Source organism: Aquarana catesbeiana, linkage group LG04 (genome assembly GCF_042186555.1).
Source record: "Aquarana catesbeiana isolate 2022-GZ linkage group LG04, ASM4218655v1, whole genome shotgun sequence".
In the NCBI taxonomy this organism is placed as follows: domain Eukaryota; kingdom Metazoa; phylum Chordata; class Amphibia; order Anura; family Ranidae; genus Aquarana; species Aquarana catesbeiana.
This window is the reverse complement of record NC_133327.1, coordinates 618283936-618302434: the sequence shown is the minus strand read 5'-3', so window position 1 is coordinate 618302434 and position 18499 is coordinate 618283936. Positions and strand designations below refer to the sequence as shown.

Below are 18499 nucleotides of genomic sequence, written 5' to 3'. Positions count from 1 at the left end.
TCACATGACCGCACATCAGCGATGTGAAATAATGTATTTAGCTGCAAAATTTAAAAAGAAACAGACACTTTGTAATTTATCTTTTTTAACAGAGGGGCTGCTATTAATTAAGAACACTAACTTTACTGCCACATGGAATAGTGGCAGGAAGGGAGGGTTCGGAGATCGGCTCACACACTAGGAAGTGACAGGCAGGGAGGGAGAGACTCTAAACACAGCAGGATGACGAAGGAACTTAAACTGACCATGGTATCATGGATCATAATAATAATAATAATAATAATAAAAAAATGAATTTCCCGACGAATCACTATTGCTCAATTCTTCAAGTGTTCTAATTTTCTAGCTGGTCTAAAACCGCTTTTGATGTAAAGGGACACTTTTTGGTTGCCATGGACAATCTCAAGTTTCCAGGCAGAAAGAACAGTATATAATATAAAAGTGCATGCAGGGCACTGGACAAAGCACTAGGAACAAAAGGATGATTTGATACAGTACACTGTAATCTTACAGATTACATTACTGTATGTGTTATGTTTTTTTTGTACTTTTTGAATTTGCTGCCACCCGTTTACGTAACCAGGTGGCCCCACCCTCCTCTGACACCCCCGGAAAGCCATAGGGATGTCCCTGTGCGTCAGAGGGGGGCAGGGTCACCCGGGAACGTCACGGTGTGGCCCCGCCCTCAGTTATAAAAGAACTGTCAAAGCGAAGACGCGTCATACGGCGGGAGCCTCCCATGGAGGCGGGTCGTCGCATTTTTTTTTTCTTTTTTGGTCTGTCGGTGGAGCAAGAGAAGAAGAAGTCTTCGTGGGACATTTTTATTTTTTTATTTTTTAAAAAAGGACTTGTCCCAAGCCTTGTCTTGTCATTTTTACCATTTTGACACTTTTTTTGTGAAATGGTAGGGGTACATTTGTACCTCATTACCATTTCACACGGGGAGGAGGCCGAGATCTGGGGGTCCCCTTGTTAAAGGGGCTTCCAGATTATGATAAACCCCCGCCCGCAGACCCCCACAACCACTGGGCAAGGGTTATGGGGATGAAGCCCTTGTCCCCATCAACATGGGGACAAGGTGCTTTGGGGGGCTATCCCAAAGCACCCTCCCCATGTTGAAGGCATGTGGCCCGGTACGGTTCAGGAGGGGGGGTGCTCTCTCGTCCCCACCTCTTTTCCTGCAGCCTGCCAGTTTAAGTGCTCGGATAAGGGTCTGGTATGGATTTTTGGGGGGAACCCCACGCCATTTTTAAAAAAATTTTGGAACGGGGTTCCCCTTAAAATCCATACCAGACCTGAAGGGTCTGGTATGGATTTTGAGGGGGATCCCCACACCATTTTTTTTTTAAATTTTGGGGCTGGGTTCCCCTTAATATCCATACCAGACCTGAAGGGCCTGGTATGGAATTTGGGGGGACCCCCCACGCAATTTTTTTTTAATTTTGGTTCGGGGTTCCCCTTAATATTCATACCAGACCCAAAGGGACTGGTAATGGACTGGGGGGATCCCATGCTGTTTTTTTCCAATGACTTATTTTATCCCTATTGCCAGGACCGACAATTCATTATAGCCGCGAGTAGTTTTAAATGACTTTTTTTCTTTTAGAAAAGTTATTTTGCTCTCGGACTGTTCTAAACATGGGAAACATGCGCCACTTTACAGACTGATTTCAAACTGAATTTTGTGTATAAACAAAGGATAAGGTGGCATGCTTACCAGACTTGATGGACTAGTATACTGTACAGCATAGGAGTCAGGTAGGCATTCGTGAGGAGACACCTCAGCAGGATTCGGCATGCGGAGTCGATAATCTGTGACAGAACCACTTCTGGTATCGACAGAGAGGATCCAACATCAGAAGATGAACTCCTTGGGGTGCAGTGATCCACATCAAAAGTGAAATTGGTGATCCATGAAAATGGGTAAAAAATGAAAACCACACATAGTGTGACACTGTATAGTGGGTTTTATTGTAAAAACATGGAGTAAACAATCACAGTACCATAAAAGGCTAGTATCCTTTGGTTATAAAAACAGCAATGTGCAGTAATTTTAGGAGCGTCAGCTGACGCATTTCATCCGATTGGACACCCCAGATGATGTCCAACCAGTTGTGTGACAATAGCAAATTACTATCCGCTATTGTCTTTCTGCTTCTCCTCCAGGCCAATCAGGAAAGCGGGTCCTGAGACCCGATTGGCCGAGAGGAAAAGCAACCGTATTGGACGATACCAGGGGAGGATGTACGGGGAGATCCGGGAAATGGCCGCCGCTGTCCTATCAGAGTGATCTCTCCTTCGCCTGGTAGAAGCAGTTGAGTTTGAATGACTTCAGAAACCATGAATCAGACTGAGACAGAAGTACAGTTAAAAATAGAAAATATTTTACAGCGCACACATTCAAGAATAACATTTCCTGCAAGGCTAGTTAAAAACACCTGAACATATTCAAAAAATACGGGGGTTTGGTCACACTATATGGTCATATAGTGCTAAGCCCACTTACTGCGACAAAGTACCCCGAATTAGTAGGTCCTACTCTAGTAATGAATTTAAAGGCATTGTAGGGTGTGCCCCCCAAATATGTTTTTAATGAATTTAAAGGCATTGTAGGGTGTGCCCCTCAAATATGTTTTTGTATATTGTAATAGACCTTGACCAGGTTTTTTGGGCTGGAGCACCCCTCCCCCTCCTCATTACCTCTTATTTAGTGGTCACCAGTGCATAGGATGTATCCCCTTCAGTTCTCCCACATAGAGGAGTTCAGCTCCCATGGTTGAGACAAAGGATCTTCCATTCTATTACTAGAGTAGGACCCACTAATTTGGGGTACTTTGTCGCAGTAAGTGGGCTTAGCACTATATGACCATATAGTGTGACCAAACCCCTGTATTTTTTGAATATGTTCAGGTGTTTTTAACTAGCCTTGCAGGAAATGTTATTCTTGAAAGTGTGCGCTGTAAAATATTTTGTACTGTTTGTAGGTCTTATAGCAGCACCATCTTGAATTTAAATGCATTGTAGGGTGTGCCCCCAAATATGTTTTTGTATATTGTAATAGACCTTGACCAGGTTTTTTGGGCTGGAGCATCCCTCCCCTCCTCATTACCTCTTATTTAGTGGCCACCATTGCATAGGATGTATCTAAATGCATTGTAGGGTGTGCCCCCCAAATATGTTTTTGTAGAAGTACAGTTAAATCACACTTGTTTCATAATAATAATAATAAAAAAAGGTAAACAGAGTAAACATAGTCAAAACATAGCCAGAGTTCAGGAATCGGAACGCATAGTCAGACAAGCCAAAACGTCACGGAGCCAGAGATGAGCGTAGTAGGACAGCAAGCAGGATCTGGAGCCAAAAGAAATGTCAGCCAAGCAAGTCTTTAACAGGAACACAAGAGAGCGTCTCTAGAGATGTGACCAAGGCAAAGGCAGAGATCATCTAGACTGGACGGCTTAAGTAGGCAGGACTGACGAGCAGCATATCACGAACAGGTGAGTCACTGTGGAGAGATAGGAGCTGGCAATTAGCCAACAGCTGAGTGGCCAGCTTTGAGAAGGAAGGGCTAAGCCCAGCCCTGACACTGACTTAGAGTGCCAGTCCTCCTTCTCCTTCCAATCTGTGCAGAGAGTAAATATAAAGCTTCAACTACTTTTATTAGCTGTCATTAAAACATTTTATAATGAATGCATAGTGAATAATATTGCAGAATATTGATCTTTGTATATTATCTGCCTGAGGTTCAGATTTAAAGGGTGAATATACTTTCAAACAAAGAACAGTTACCCATTTTAGCCCCCCCCCCCTTTTCCCTATTACCTTACAGTGTTAAGGAATAACTTTTTTGTTTTGGATAGTAGAATAGGGAAGAGTTAGAAGACATAGTTGCCAACAGTCCCGATTTTCCCGGGACAATCCCGATTTTGGGACCCTCGTCCCGATCGGAGGCCGTCCCGATTCGGGATTTTGCCTTTTTTGCCCAGGGAAATCGGGAATGTTTGCTTTTGCACTTTTGCAGCAGCTGGCTTCAACAAAATGGCCGCCGGCACCGCCGCTAGATCGTTCCCCTTGTGTTCAGTAGAGAGAAGAAGGGGGCTCGATCCGTTCAGTCAATGAATCAGTTTCTCTCTTCACAATACTGAAGCCGGGGTTAGCTGCACGGATCAGCCCCTCCCCTCTCCACTGAACACACGGTGCCGGCCGCTCCTGGAGTTTCTTCTGCACTTGTCCCTCTCTCTCAGTCTCTCAGTCACAGTCACAGTGTAAAGCCCAGGCGGTGAAACTGTAATGTACAGGAGGGGGGTTAACTATATACAGGAGGAGGGGGGTTAACTATATACAGGAGGGGGGGTTACCTATGTACAGGAGGAGGGGGGTTAACTATATACAGGAGGGGGGGTTAACTATGTACAGTAGGAGGGGGGTTAACCATATACAGGAGGGGGGTTAACTATGTACAGGAGGAGGGGGTTAACTATATACAGAAGGGGGAGGTTAACTATGTACAGGAGGGGGGTTAACTATGTACAGGGGGGTTAACTATGTACAGGAGGTGGGTTAACTATATACAGGAGGAGGGGGGTTAACTATATACAGGAGGAGGTGGGTTAACTATGTACAGGAGGAGGGGGTTAATTATATACAGGAGGAGGGGGGTTAACTATATACAGGAGGGGGTTAACTATATACAGGCGGTGGGTTAACTATGTACAGGAGGAGGGGGTTAACTATGTATAGGAGGGGGGTTAACTATGTATAGGAGGGGGGTTAACTATGTACAGGGGGTTAACTATGTACAGGAGGGGGGGTTAACTATGTACAGGAGGGGGGAAACTATGTACAGGGGGGGATACTATGTACAGGGGGGGGGTAACAATGCACGGGGGGGTTACTATGTACAGGGGGATAACTATGCACAGGGGGGTAACTAAGTACATGGGGACAACTAGGGGGAGAGGGGTAACTATGTACAGGGGGAGGGGGTAACTATGTACGGAGGGTAACTATGGCTCTGCCTGGGACACTGATGTAAGGACTGAGGCTGGGAACACTGGTGTAAGGACTGACTCTGCTGGGGGCACCTGATGCAAGGAGAAACTCTGCTGGGGGCACCTGATGCAAGGACGGACTCTGCTGGGAGCACCTGATGCAAGGACAGACTCTGCTGGGGGCACCTGATGCAAGGACAGACTTTGCTGGGGACACCTGATGTAAGGACAGACTCTGCTGGGGACACCTGATGTAAGGACGGACTCTGCTGGGGGCACCTGATGCAAGGACAGACTCTGCTGGGGACACCTGATGTAAGGACAGACTCTGCTGTGGGCACCTGATGCAGGGACAGACTCTGCTGGGGACACCTGATGTAAGGACGGACTCTGCTGGGGGCACCTGATGCAAGGACATACTCTGCTGGGGGCACCTGATGCAAGGACGGACTCTGCTGGGGGCACCTGATGCAAGGACGGACTCTGCTGGGGGCACCTGATGCAAGGACGGACTCTGCTGGGGACACCTGATGCAAGGACGGACTCTGCTGGTGACAGGCGACGTGGCAGGTGACGCGCTCAGGGCTCCCACTGATTCGGCATTATGGTGAGTTGAATGATTTCATTCTATATTACAATGTATTAATAGAAATAATGCACTTCAATCATCCTGGCACCATAACAACCATGGTGTCGGGATGATTGAAGTGCTAACACCAAGTGTTTGGAGTACCTTTATCTGCTGATTGTTAGACTTTCTAGAATACACATATTTCTATTGTTGTGTAGAATCTGGGGCTGCTGTCCCGCCATCCCTCTCTCCCCCTTTCCCTCTCCATCCCTCATTCATCTCAGACTCTAACCATACCCTTTGAGCCACGACCATTTAAGCCACGCCCACTATTTCATGCAAACCGCGCCCATTTTTCGGCGATGAGCACAAAGTGCGCCACATTTTCCTTTTCCCATGCCAGGCCCACAAATGCATGCTCCGTCCCCTAATTATAATGCAACTCCGCCCACAGCCAAAAAAGTGGCCCAGAAATTTTTTTTTACAATGTTGGCAACTATGAGAAGGTATTTTTTGATGTCCGTTTCCCAGAGACGTTTTTCGTTTTGTCCTGGTGACCATTCTAACCTGGGTCACCAGAGTCGCCTGTTCTGGTGAAAACCAACAGAAGAGTCATTCACTTTGGAGAGATTTTCTTTCACTTCCTTTTGTGTTTACAGCACAGAAAGTGAAGGTAAATCTATCTAATGGGACAGAGTCCCAGTTATTCAAGTCTCAGAGAGAGCCTAGTGAACATGTACAGTAGGTCACATCTGATGTTGGTTTGTACAGGTAACCATGGAATGCGTGTGTACACTGTTCAGTGGGCAAACTTTAGATTCTTTGATGTAGTAGGTGAAAGATCATCTTGTGTTTACTGTGTTACCATGTAATATACTGTGATGAAATACAAAGAAATTTTGTTAAGAGAATAATATTGTTATCGTATTATTACTATTTTTTATTTGCAGGTTATTGAGAAAAATGTAGATCCAAAAATGACTTTGCTGACCTACCTGCGAAGAAAATGTATCCTCCTGATAGTTTTAAGCTTCATATTTATATATTGCGATTAGGGATATGCAGAGTGCTTTTGGTGAAATTTAATGTATTTTGCATTGAAATGACCAATTTTGCCATAACCAAAATTCTAAATTTTTGCTTCAAACTTTTTGTGTAAAAAAAAAATATTTTGCTCTATTTTATTAGGTGAGTTTTTTGGGATTTTGGTAAATTATGTTATGTGTTCTACACCCCTGATGTCCCAATAAAGAGAACGTGTCAAGAAAAAATAATCACATAGGGGACATTTTGTTCCTTTTGTGAAGAACAAAAATATTTTGGAAAAATTTTTTTAACTGCTTCCCATCCGGCCTATTGTCAAGTGATGGGAGCTTTCCCATCCTGGGTGGATGTCATATGACGTCCTACCAGTCACGCATGCCCTAGGGGCCATGCTGCAGCGCGATCTGTGACCTGCTATTTTGATCTGGCACAGTGATCAACAGATCATTGTACTGGGCCGGTGCTGTGATTGCTGTAACCAACTACAGTGATTGCATGGGAGTTGGCTTTCATAGCCATTCATTGTGTATTATTGTGTTGATCTGTGATTGGTCACAGTGATCACATGGTACATACAGGGTATCTGTACCATGTGACAGCTGTGGCCAATCACAGCTTTACAATAGTACACAAGGAATTAATGGATGCCATTCATAAAAATGATTGCTTATAAGACCCCTTTCACACTGGGGCGGTTTGCAGGCGTTATTGCGCTAAAAATACCGCCTGCAAACCGCCCCAAAACAGCCTCCGCTGTTTGTTCAGTGTGAAAAAATCTCCTGCAAGCCGCATCTTTGGAGCGGTGAAGGAGCGGTGTATTCACCGCTCCTAAACCGCTTCTGCCCATTGAAATCAATGGGACAGCGCGGCTATACCGCGGCTATAGCCGCGCTATACGAGTGGTTTTAACCCTTTTTCGTCCGCCAGCGGGGAGTTAAAACCGCATAGCTAGCGGCCGAATACCGCGGTAAAACAGCGCTAAAAATAGCGTTGTTTTACCGCCGACGCCCCCTACCGCCCCAGTGTGAAAGCAGCCTAACAGTGATCATCACCGTTATAAGCAAACATAGTGTGAAAGAAAATCCGGATCACTTCCACAGAGTAGTACAGTGCCACTATGGTAACACTTCGCGGCTCTGGTCACAATATGTAAAAAAAAAAATCATAAAAAAAGAAAGATATATTGTAAAAATAAGAAAGAAAGGTTTAAAAAAATTGAAAAAATGTTTTGAATTGTTGACATACTGTCACCATATAGTGTCCCTGATCACTGCCACAGTCATATGGTTGGTGACGCTGTACTGCTCTGGTGACAGTATGTAAAAAAAATAAAATAGTGGGAAAAAAACACATTTTATTTAATTTCTTCATTTTCAAAAAATTGTGACAAAAAATTAAAGTTTCAAAAAACTCCATGCCTTTTACTAAATATTTTGCACTGTCTACTTTCCAAAAGGGGGTAATTTGGGGGTATTTGTACTGTCCTGGCATTTCTCAAGAAATGAGATAGACCATCAGTACATCGGGATTGATTCATTTTCAGATATATATAGATTATATAGCATAGTTTGCAGACTCTATACCTCTCCTACAGACTAAGTAATATACACTCATTTGCATTATTTTTACCAAAGAAATGTAGCAGAATATATGTTATCTTAAATTTATGAAGACAGATTATTTATTTGAAAAATATTATAACAGAAACACAGAAAAACACATTTATTACAAAATGTTCAGTCTTTTTTCTTTATTTAGCAAAAAATAAAAAAACTCAGTGGTGATTAAATACCTCCTCCAAGAGAAAGCTCTATCTGTCTTAAAAAAATGATAAAAATTTAATTTGGGTATAGTGTTGCACAACTGAGTAATTGTCATTCAAAGTGTGACAGCGATGAAAGCTGAATAACATTCAAATAACCTGGGCAGAAAGGGGGTGAACATGTCCAATATTGAGTTGGTTAAAGAAAATGTAAACCCAACATTTCATATTCCTAATATGTGCATGCTAATGTACTTGTATGAAAAAGTTTCCTGTTCTCTTTGTATTGCTTCCTTTGTGTAAATTCCCTGGTGCTCCTGCCAGTCCCTCTGCTTTCCTATTAAAAAGTGACCACACTAGGCACAAGAGCACAGCATGGTTGATTTTCTGGCTGTGCTGAGCACTCAGCCTGCTCTCCTCCAATGATCAGGCTTGTGCTGACATGCCCTTCCCTGCTTAGCCATTCATTGGGAAGACTAGCAAGGTGCTGTTTCAGTTAAATCACACTTGTTTAATAATAAAAGTAAAAAAAAACAACCGAAGTCAAAACATAGCCAAAGTTCATTAACTGGTACGAACAGTCAGCCAAGCCAAAAGTCAGCGATCAATGTAGTGGAACAGCAAGCAGGATCTGGAGCGGAGCCAGAAGGGATGTCAGCAAAGCAAGCCTTGAACAGGATTGCGGGAGATAGTTACTGTGATGTTGACCAAGGCGAAGGCAGAGATCCACTGGGCTGAACGGCTTAAGTAGGCAGGACTGACGAGCAGGATATCATCAACAGCTGAGTAACTGTAGAGAGATAGGAGCTGGCAATTAGCCGACAGCTGAGCGGCCAGAAGGAAGGAAGGACTGAGCCCAGCCCTGACAGTGATCACTTATAAAAAGGGAGGAGAAGGTATTTATAATGTTGTATGCATACATAAATGTTTTGCTTTTCATTTTTATTTTGAAACTAAACCGTGTTGTTTTACAAGTTGAGGGTTTAAAAGTCCGGATGGCCTCACTCAAATGAAAAACGATTTCTTTATTACAATAAATCCATACAGCAAGGTTAAAACCACTAACACGTTTCACATCATTATGACAGGTGATTATTCATAGCTAAGTTTTGTGTTCATGTGAAGGAGAAATCCAGTTGACACACCTTAATATCAATCCAGAACATTATGTCACCTGTAGTGGGTGTACACGATACTCAATTATACCAATTCACGGTCTTGTTTGCTTGCATGTATATGTCTTGTTATTGTTATTGTTATTGCCCTCGCGCACGCACAGGTTGGTAAACCCAGTTTCTGTCAAAAACACCCGCAGGCAATCAGGAGGATTCACATCGCACAGCAAAGCAAAGCAAAAAAAAACTGTTATTGACCCTATGACAAAAAGGATCAGATAAACATATGCAAACCAGTATTCCAGCCATGAACATCATGATTGTGGTGATAATCCAATCAGTTTGATACAGGTATGCAATAAACCTCCTACGGACATCTAAAAAGCCTGTATGATCATTTGTATGACATTCAAAAAGTCCATAATACTAATATAGCCAATCATTGGAATTTGGTACATTGGAAAAACACCTCAAGTTTAGTGATCCAGGTTGTCGAGAAGATATCTTTGCCAGTCAGAGGAGGGGACAAATTTAGAATATTATGTAAGAGAGAGGTATATTGGATCTTCTTTTTTAACACCAGAAAACCTGTATTCTGTATTGTATTCAGATGTAAATATAGAGGCTTCCGATAATATACATGAGCCGCTATGTCGGTGGGTAGTTTGTTATCAGCCAGTAACATCTGATTTTAAGACATCTAATAGTCGGTGCAAGGTGCCATATCAACATCCATGAAGCAACTTTGCATATGAATCTAAGATTAGATAGACAGACCGTTTTCCAAAGACCAGCAAGAATGTATATACAGTATCTCACAAAAGTGAGTATACCCCTCACATTTTTGTAAATATTTCATTATATCTTTTCATGTGACAACACTGAAGAAATTACACTTTGCTACAATGTAAAGTAGTGAGTGTACAGCTTGTATAACAGTGTAAATTTGCAGCCCCCTCAAAATAACTCAACACACAGCCATTAATGTCTAAACTGCTGGCAACAGAAGTGAGTACACCCCTAAGTGAAAATGTCCAAATTGGTCCCAATTAACCATTTTTCCACCCCGTGTCATGTGACTTGTTAGTGTTACAAGATCTCAGGTGTGAATGGGGAGCAGGTGTGTTAAATTTGGTGTTATCCCTCTAAGGCTGGGTTCACACTGGTCCGACAAACGCTCCAACATTGGAAGCTCATGTCGCATGACATGTGAAATTCAATGTTTCCCTATGGAAGCCATCCTAACTGGTCCGACACAAGTCGTTCCGACTTTAGAAATGCTCCCTGTACTACTTTGGTCCGACTTTGATCCTACTTCAGCCCATTGACTATCACTGAAGTCGGATCAAAGTCGGATCGCCGTCTTGCATGATCCGACTTCGGCATGCGACTTGTGCTCAGATGATCTTGAGGGGGAACTCCGTGCCAAATTTTAAATAAAAAACCGGCATGGGTTCCCCTCCAAGAGCATACCAGGCCCGAAAAAACGGCGTGGGGGTCCCCCCCAAATCCATACCAGACTCATGTTGATGAGGACAAGGGCCTCTTCCCGACAACCCTGGGCGTTGGTTGTCGGGGTCTGCGGGCGGGGGGCTTATCGGAATCCGAGAGCCCCCTTTAATAAGGGGGCCCCCAGATCCCGGCCCCCCACCCTTTGTGAATGAGTTTGGGGTACATCGTACCCCTACCCATTCACCTAGGGAAAAAAGTGTCAATGAAAAAACACAGTACACCGGTTTTTAAAGTAATTTATTAGGCAGCTCCAGGGTCTTCTGCCGACTGCGGGGGTCTTCTTCCGACTTCGGGGGTCTCTCCAGCGTCTCCTCCCGGTGTCCAGATCTTCTGCCGGCTCCTCCGCTATCTTCTGCAGCTCGTTTGCTAGCGGTGGCCCGGACTTCTGCCTTCTGCCTCTTCTTCTGATGTTGACGCGACGCTCTCTCCAGATGGAATCTGTCTCTCCAACAAAATCCATTGTCGTAAATTCCGATCGTGTGTAGACAATTCCGACGCACAAAGTTCCACGCATGCTCAGAGTCAAGCAGAAGAGCCGCACTGGCTATTGAACTTCATTTTTCTCGGTTCGTCGAACGTGTTATACGTCACCACGTTCTTGATGTTCGGAATTTCCGACAAGATTTGTGTAACCGTGTGTATGCAAGACAAGGTTGAGCCAAAATCCGTCTGAAGAAAAAACATGGATTTCGTTGTCAGAATGTGCGATCGTGTGTACGCGGCATAAGAGTTAAATTTGTGTTCATGTGAAGGAGAAGTCCAGCCGACTAGCCTTAATATCAATCTAGAACATTGTGTCACCTGTAGTGGGTGTACACAAAACTCAATTATACCAATTCATGGTTTTGTTTGCTTGCATATATATGTCTTTGTCATTTTTTAAAACTTAGCTATGAATAAGCACCTGCCATAACAGTGTGAAACGCGTTAGTAGTTTTATCCTTGCTGTATGGATTTATTATAATAAAGAAATTGTTTTTCGTTGGAGTGCGGCCATCCGCACTTTTTTATTTTGTTCTTGCATATGGTTGCATATCGAGCCGCACCCACACCTGAAGAGGGGAGAGATTATTGGAAACAGACACCTGGAGTGGGTTCTCTTTGTTTTTGTATTTACATATACTTTGAAATCTCCCCTCCAAAAATGTTTGAGCCCCCACCCATCTTTAATATTGATTGGACCCTGGGCAAAAATTTTTTTGGGCCTCCCCATGCAGTTTCGCTCTCCACCTGCTCTGAGACATACAATAAATAACAACTAAACTCAAAATCAGTTTACCGAATCAGATCAGGCAGCGATTGCGATTGGTTGCCAGAGGTTACAGTGTATCATTAACACTCACTAACTGGTTGCTAGAGGTTACAGCAAAAGTTACGGCTCACTGATTAGTTGCTAGAGGTTACAGCCAGGGCTTTTTTTCTCAGAAAATAGGTGCAAGAACTCACCCTCCCGCCCAAATCCCTGCCCCCAACCATGCCCAAACCCCACCCCAACCACGCCCCAAACCCCACCCCCAGACACACCTTCCTTAGAGGAGAGCATATAGACCTGTGTACAGAGGGCAGGGGTCAGCACTATGTACTGTAACATAGAGCCCAGCACAAAGAGATCAGTGGTAAAGCAGATGTAATATGCAGTCCAGCATACAGAGTGCAGGGCTCAAGAGAGGCCTTTAATATGTAACATACAGCACACAGAATATAGCAGTTCTGAGTATGTAATGTACAAGGTGTTCCAAAATTCTCATCCTACACACAGTGCCATACATTACATACTCACTTCTGCTTATCTCTTTGCTTACTTCTGTGTCGCCGATCCACACCCAACCTCTACACCCCCATCCATATTATCTCTGCTCCCCTTCTGCATCCCCATCTAAAGCTCACCCCAATCCACAGCTCTCACCACCCATGTTTCCCCTCTGCACCTCCAGATTGCCCTACAGCTCTCACCTCTGCACAGCCGGCCCCATTCGCCACAGCTCTCATTTTGCACAACCTGCCTTCTGTCCTCTGCAGCTCTTACCTCTGTACAAAGCTCCCTCCTTCCCAGTTCTCCTCTCTGGACAAATTTCCACCCCCCCCCCCAGCTGTCCTCTTTGCTAAAATTCCCCCTCTCCTCTCTGCACAAATCCCCACCCACTTTCCCAGATCTCCGCTCTGCACAAATCCCCCCCACTCTCCTCTCCGCACAAATCCCCCCACACTTTCCCAGCCCTTCTCTCTGCACAAATCCCCCCACTTTCCCAGCCCTTCTTTCTGCATAAACCACCACCCCCCTCCACTTTCCCAGCCCTCTTCTCTGCACAAATCCCCCCCACATTCCCAGCTCTCCGCTCTGCACAAATCCCTACCAGTCCCCTCTCAAACCCCCCCCCCCACTTTCCCAGCACTCCTCTCTGCACAAATCCCCAAATCCCCCCCCCACTTTCCCAGCCCTCCTCTCTGCACAAATCCCCCCCACTCTCCTCTCCACACAAATACCCACCCCCCACTTTCCCAGCCCTCCTCTCGGCACAAATCCCCCACCACTTTCCAAGCCCTCCTTTCTGCACAAATCCCCCCCTTTCTGCACAAATTCTTAGCCTCCTCTCTGCACAAATCCCCCCCCACCACTTTCCAAGCCCTCCTTTCTGCACAACCCCCCCCCACCACCACCACTTTCCAATCCCTCCTCTCCGCACAAATCCCCCCCTCTTCATAAATTCTTAGCCCTCCTCTCTGCACAAATCCCCCCCCCACCACTTCCCAAGCCCTCCTCTCTGCACAAATTCTCAGCCCTCCTCTCCGCACAAATTCCCTATCCACTTTCCCAGCCTCCATCTATGCATAAATTCCCCCCCTCCACACATACATTTTCCCAGTTCTCCTCCATACTCAAATCCCCCCACACACTTTCACAGTTCTCTCTGCACAATCCCCTCCCCCTTTCGTTCACAGTACTCTCTCCGCAAATTCAGTCTCTGCGGTGCTCTCTCTCCCTCCCATTTTCATTCCCAGCTCCCTCACCTCTTCCACCGGCAGTTCCCCAGTCCACCTGGTATGCGCAGCTTTTTTTTCAGCTGATTGAGGAGCTGTAGATGGGGCAGAGTTTCAGGGCTCCTCCGCTCTCCGTGCTACAATGTGACTAGAGGCGGGGATGGAAGCTACCTCCTGAACCAACACAGGCAGCTGTACGTTGCCGTGTTGTGACCTGAAAAAACTTGAGTGCTGCACAGCACTAGTGTGTCATGCAAGGTTGGAGCAGAGAGAGCTGTCATAAGTGCCGTTCCGGCAGAAAAAAAGCCCTGGTTACAGCCCATGATTTCTGCTTGTTGATTGGTTGCTAGAGATTACTGTACATCAATACTGCTCACTGATTTGTTGCTGCACATCTTTACTGCTTACTGATTGGTTGCTAGAGGTTACAGCACATCATCTCCTCACCGCCTGCACGCCATGGACTGGGGAGGTGTGGGGACTCATTAATAGACAGAAAACTCCTAGGGATCCAAGGACTCCTGTGATCAGTGGTAGTGCTAGGGGGAGGGGAGGGTGTGATCAATAGCAATGCTAATTTTTTTTCCCCAACTATCAAAATAAAGAGGCGTTTCAACACTGGCCACCAATGTAATAGGGGTGTACACTGACCACTAATGTAATAGGGGTTTATACTGACCACTAATGTAATAGAAGCATTCACAGTAACCACCAATGTAAGGAGGGATTTACACTGACCACCAATGTAAGGGGGACATTCACACTGGCCACTAGTGTGAATGAAAGGATTCTACACCAAGCCCCAATGTAATCAGAAGATTTACACTGACCACCAATGTAACTGAGACATTTAGCCTGCGTTCACATTTGTGTGTCAGGAACGCACACAAAATCGCTTTCCTGACACCACAGAAATGTGCTGCCCCTTAGCAGATACACAGCAGTGCCATTAATTGTTAATGACACCCTCACGCATCTGCTGACATGTGTCTTGGCACCGTGTGATTTTGAAAAAGGGTTTGGGACTTTCTTCCGCATTTGTAACGCATAGAGCAGCCCACTGAAATGAATGGGCTGCCCTACACGTGACCTACATCTTTATCCACCGTCGGTACACCTTTGCATCCCAAAACCCATGCTAACCTCTGCACCCCAAACCTCCCCCATCCTCTCCTCACCAGTCCCCCTCCCCTTTAACTCTACCTGTGTCCTCTGCTCATCTTTGCACCCACCTTCCTTACCTCCATTCATCCCCTCCTTACTTACCTGTCCACCCCAGACTGTAATTCCTTCTCTGCCTACCTCTGCACACCCTACACTACCCTCCCCTCCCTCCAATTTGCAGAACAGGCCGATAGTAGGCTTAATGACCACAGTTGTAGACAGGGCTTTCAAGCATGCACCTTTATCTCCCCAGTGGGCAGCATTCAGTATCGGTGATGGTGCATATGACCTCAGGGGGGCATGATATACATATGAATACCCCCTCTATTTACATATGAATGCTGCTGTTCTGCCACATATGAATGGCTGCTATTTACATATCAATGTCGGTATTTATGGGTAAACACAGGGTCTGCAGGTGAGTCATCTGTACACAACAATAGGGCAGAGCTGGGCAGCATTAGTAACAGAACTTCACACTGAGATATCAGGACATAGCACGGGACTAAAACCTCAAGGGACGAGGGGATTTAAACTGGGATAGTTGGCAAGCATGAGGCAGCTGCTTTGGGCCCCACAACAATGACAGGGCTCAGGGCAGCTGCCCCTTTTGCCCTGCATTAAAGACAGCCCTGCCCCCACCACATATAGGCACGTACAATGTAAATGCATGCATCGGGGGAATCAATGCCCAAAAATGTTGATTGTGTTACAATGTTACATATTGCCACGCACACCAGAGTGACAGCAATAAGGCCCATGTGTGAAAAAAATGCAAAAACAGCTCTGTCAGCAAAAGGGTTATCTCCACCAATATATTTAGCAAAAATGGCAAAATTTCATTGAAATCTCCTACTCTTTACAAAAGTTTCAGGGAAAAAATGTAAATATTGTTCATTGATAACCATAACACTTGACGTCCAAGTGTTTTTTTTTGGTTACCTGTCTGCTTTTGGGGTTAGAGACCGAAACGTGTATGTGTCTCTGTGCCACCCAGCAATGATTGGTAGATCAGTATACTGAGGTTTGCTCAAGGTCAGGCTAATCTATGGTGATTGTATGTTTTCTGCAGGCTTCCAGGCAAACTCATTCACATGGTGAACTGGTCAAATGCTAACAAGTTGAATTATATGTTAGGAAGCACCAAATATGTACGGACCGTCATAATGCAACACATTTTTTTAATAACAGGTAAAGGCTCATTGCCCAATCCACCTTGCATCACAAAAATGAACAGGTGAGGGGTCCAAAAGCCTCCTCAGCAGTTTACTCCAATGCCTGAGCATGAGCCAATCTGTAAAAAGACGTGTTGCTTTAACGTGTTGCATTTTTTTTCACACATTACCGTGCTTTGCATTGAGGCATGCTAGTCAACTCAATGGGCAGGCAATGTGCCAAAACATCCAAAAAAATTAACATGCACCATTTTTGGCAATACATGCACCACCAAGCACAGTAGTGCATTACTATGGGATAGATTTACTAAAACTGGCGCACTCAGAATCTGGTGCATCTCTGCATGGCAGCCTATCAGCTTCTAACTTCAGCTTGTTCAATTAAGCTTTGGCAATAAAACCTGGAAGCTGATTGGTTTCTATGCAGACTTGCACCATATTTTGCACTCTCCAGTTTTAGTAAATAACCCTTTGAGTGTTGTGGTGTGCTGCAACACATGTCCCTCGGAGCTGCGCTGCCTTAGTGTACTGAGGTGCCTTTAAAAATGAATGGCACCACAACATGTTAACCCACATAACGTGCATTAACATGTGTTGTGGTAACACAAAAAGTGTGCCTTGGTCCTAAATGAACATTCTGCACACTGCAATACACCCTCACATGCTTCTAGCAAACTTTTACATAAAAGCAGGAATTCTTGGTTCTTGTATATGGGAATAATTTAAACGAGTCAGTAATTATTGTAGTACATCTGTGATTGTGGCTTTTTCCTTACAATTTGATATCCAGTGGGGTTACCGGGAACCAAACTGGGCTGCGGGGAAGGAGGCTGCGGGGCATGCACCGTCATGGTGTCGAGATTCTGCCCGTTCCAGCAGAGAATCCTGTATCCTTTTATTAACGAGTTATAGGCTTTTGTTAAAGTGGGCTTTTAGTAATTTTTCTAACTTTCTGTACATTAAACCTTCTGCCCTTGATGGGCCATCATTGGAAATTAAAAAATAATTTTTTTACCTATTTTAATACCTTATATTATTCTGCCTTGTCAGCTTGTCATTCACCTGGGCGTGATGTGGTCTAGTTACCCACAGGATAGAATTGTCACGTATCTCAGAAGTCACCGTTTTTTTTTTTCTCTTGTGAGAGTTTCCAGAAACAGCGTGGGGTATAAAAAAGAGGGTCGTTCATCTGTAAAATGTAAGTATTACAATAACACGAATTGCTAAATAGGCTTATCGCTGTTTAAACAGGATCTGGATACTCCAAACAGCAGAACTAACAGGGGGACAGCTTCTCACTAATCTCTAAGCAGCCTTTCCTGGAGGTAACAGGGAATGGGTAATATATCAAGGACTCCATAAGAGCAGTCCCAGTCCATACAGCATCCTTTGCACTTAGTACCCTTCCAGCACTTGCACACCCAAGAGTCTACAGCAAGGTCCTTACTCACAATGCCCCAGGAGCTGTCTGCTACCCAGCATCCACAGGTATTTCCTCAGTGAGGAAACTCCTTCTCCAGACCAGGAATTCAGGATTATTCCTTACAGCAAAAAATCCTTTGATAATCTTCCCTGGGCTCTCAGGCCAGCTCCTGCTGAGGCCCAGACTACAATTTCTTGTCTCACTAGCTGTCTCCCAAGGGCAGCCGCCCCAGGTGAACTGGAACCCTTCCAGGAAAGGAAAGAACATTCTGAAAAGGCCCCTGAAACATTTATCACCTCCCCAGCCATCCTCTGGATACCTCCTTTCAGGGATTGGCTGGGCATGATAAATGTTCATACTGGTCATTTAACTCTCCCTGCCCTATATTCTGGAAGCTTCTTCCAGAAGCAGGGGGAAGAAATCAAACACCCAGCTAGGAAACCCTGACCAAACAAAAACAATCAATTACTGCTGCACTGACCGCAGTGAAGCCAAAAACTAAATTTAGCCTAGCAGCCTAACTGTAGGAGGGTGCTACATAGGTCTGAACCCAATCACTAAAATCTCACATAATCTTCAAAATGTTAATGAACACTAAAAAAGTCATCTTCTATCTTTTGAAATCTGCAGCATTTATTAAAAGAATCTCTGGTGATTCTGCCATAGAGGTCCTTATTTAGAAACTTCCTGTTATGGGGTGAAAACTATTGCCCAGTTTGCCTCCTGCGTTGTTACCATATCACTCGCTCCCCAGACTGCATCC

At 44.8% G+C, this 18499-nt stretch overlaps 1 protein-coding gene across 2 annotated transcripts in view; it reads left to right on the top strand.

Moving 5' to 3' along the window:
• The window catches only part of XDH (xanthine dehydrogenase), a 195238-nt gene that overhangs the window by 1784 nt on the left and 174955 nt on the right, over positions 1-18499 (top strand). The window contains exons 1-3 of one of the 2 annotated variants that reach the window (XM_073628292.1): positions 5463-5598; positions 6513-6570; positions 17104-17200. In XM_073628292.1, the coding sequence (XP_073484393.1) occupies positions 5596-5598; positions 6513-6570; positions 17104-17200 (158 nt within the window). In that variant the 5' untranslated portion in view covers positions 5463-5595. Of the gene's footprint in view, positions 1-5462; positions 5599-6512; positions 6571-17103; positions 17201-18499 lie in introns of those variants that run through there. The other variant, XM_073628291.1, reaches the window with a different exon arrangement.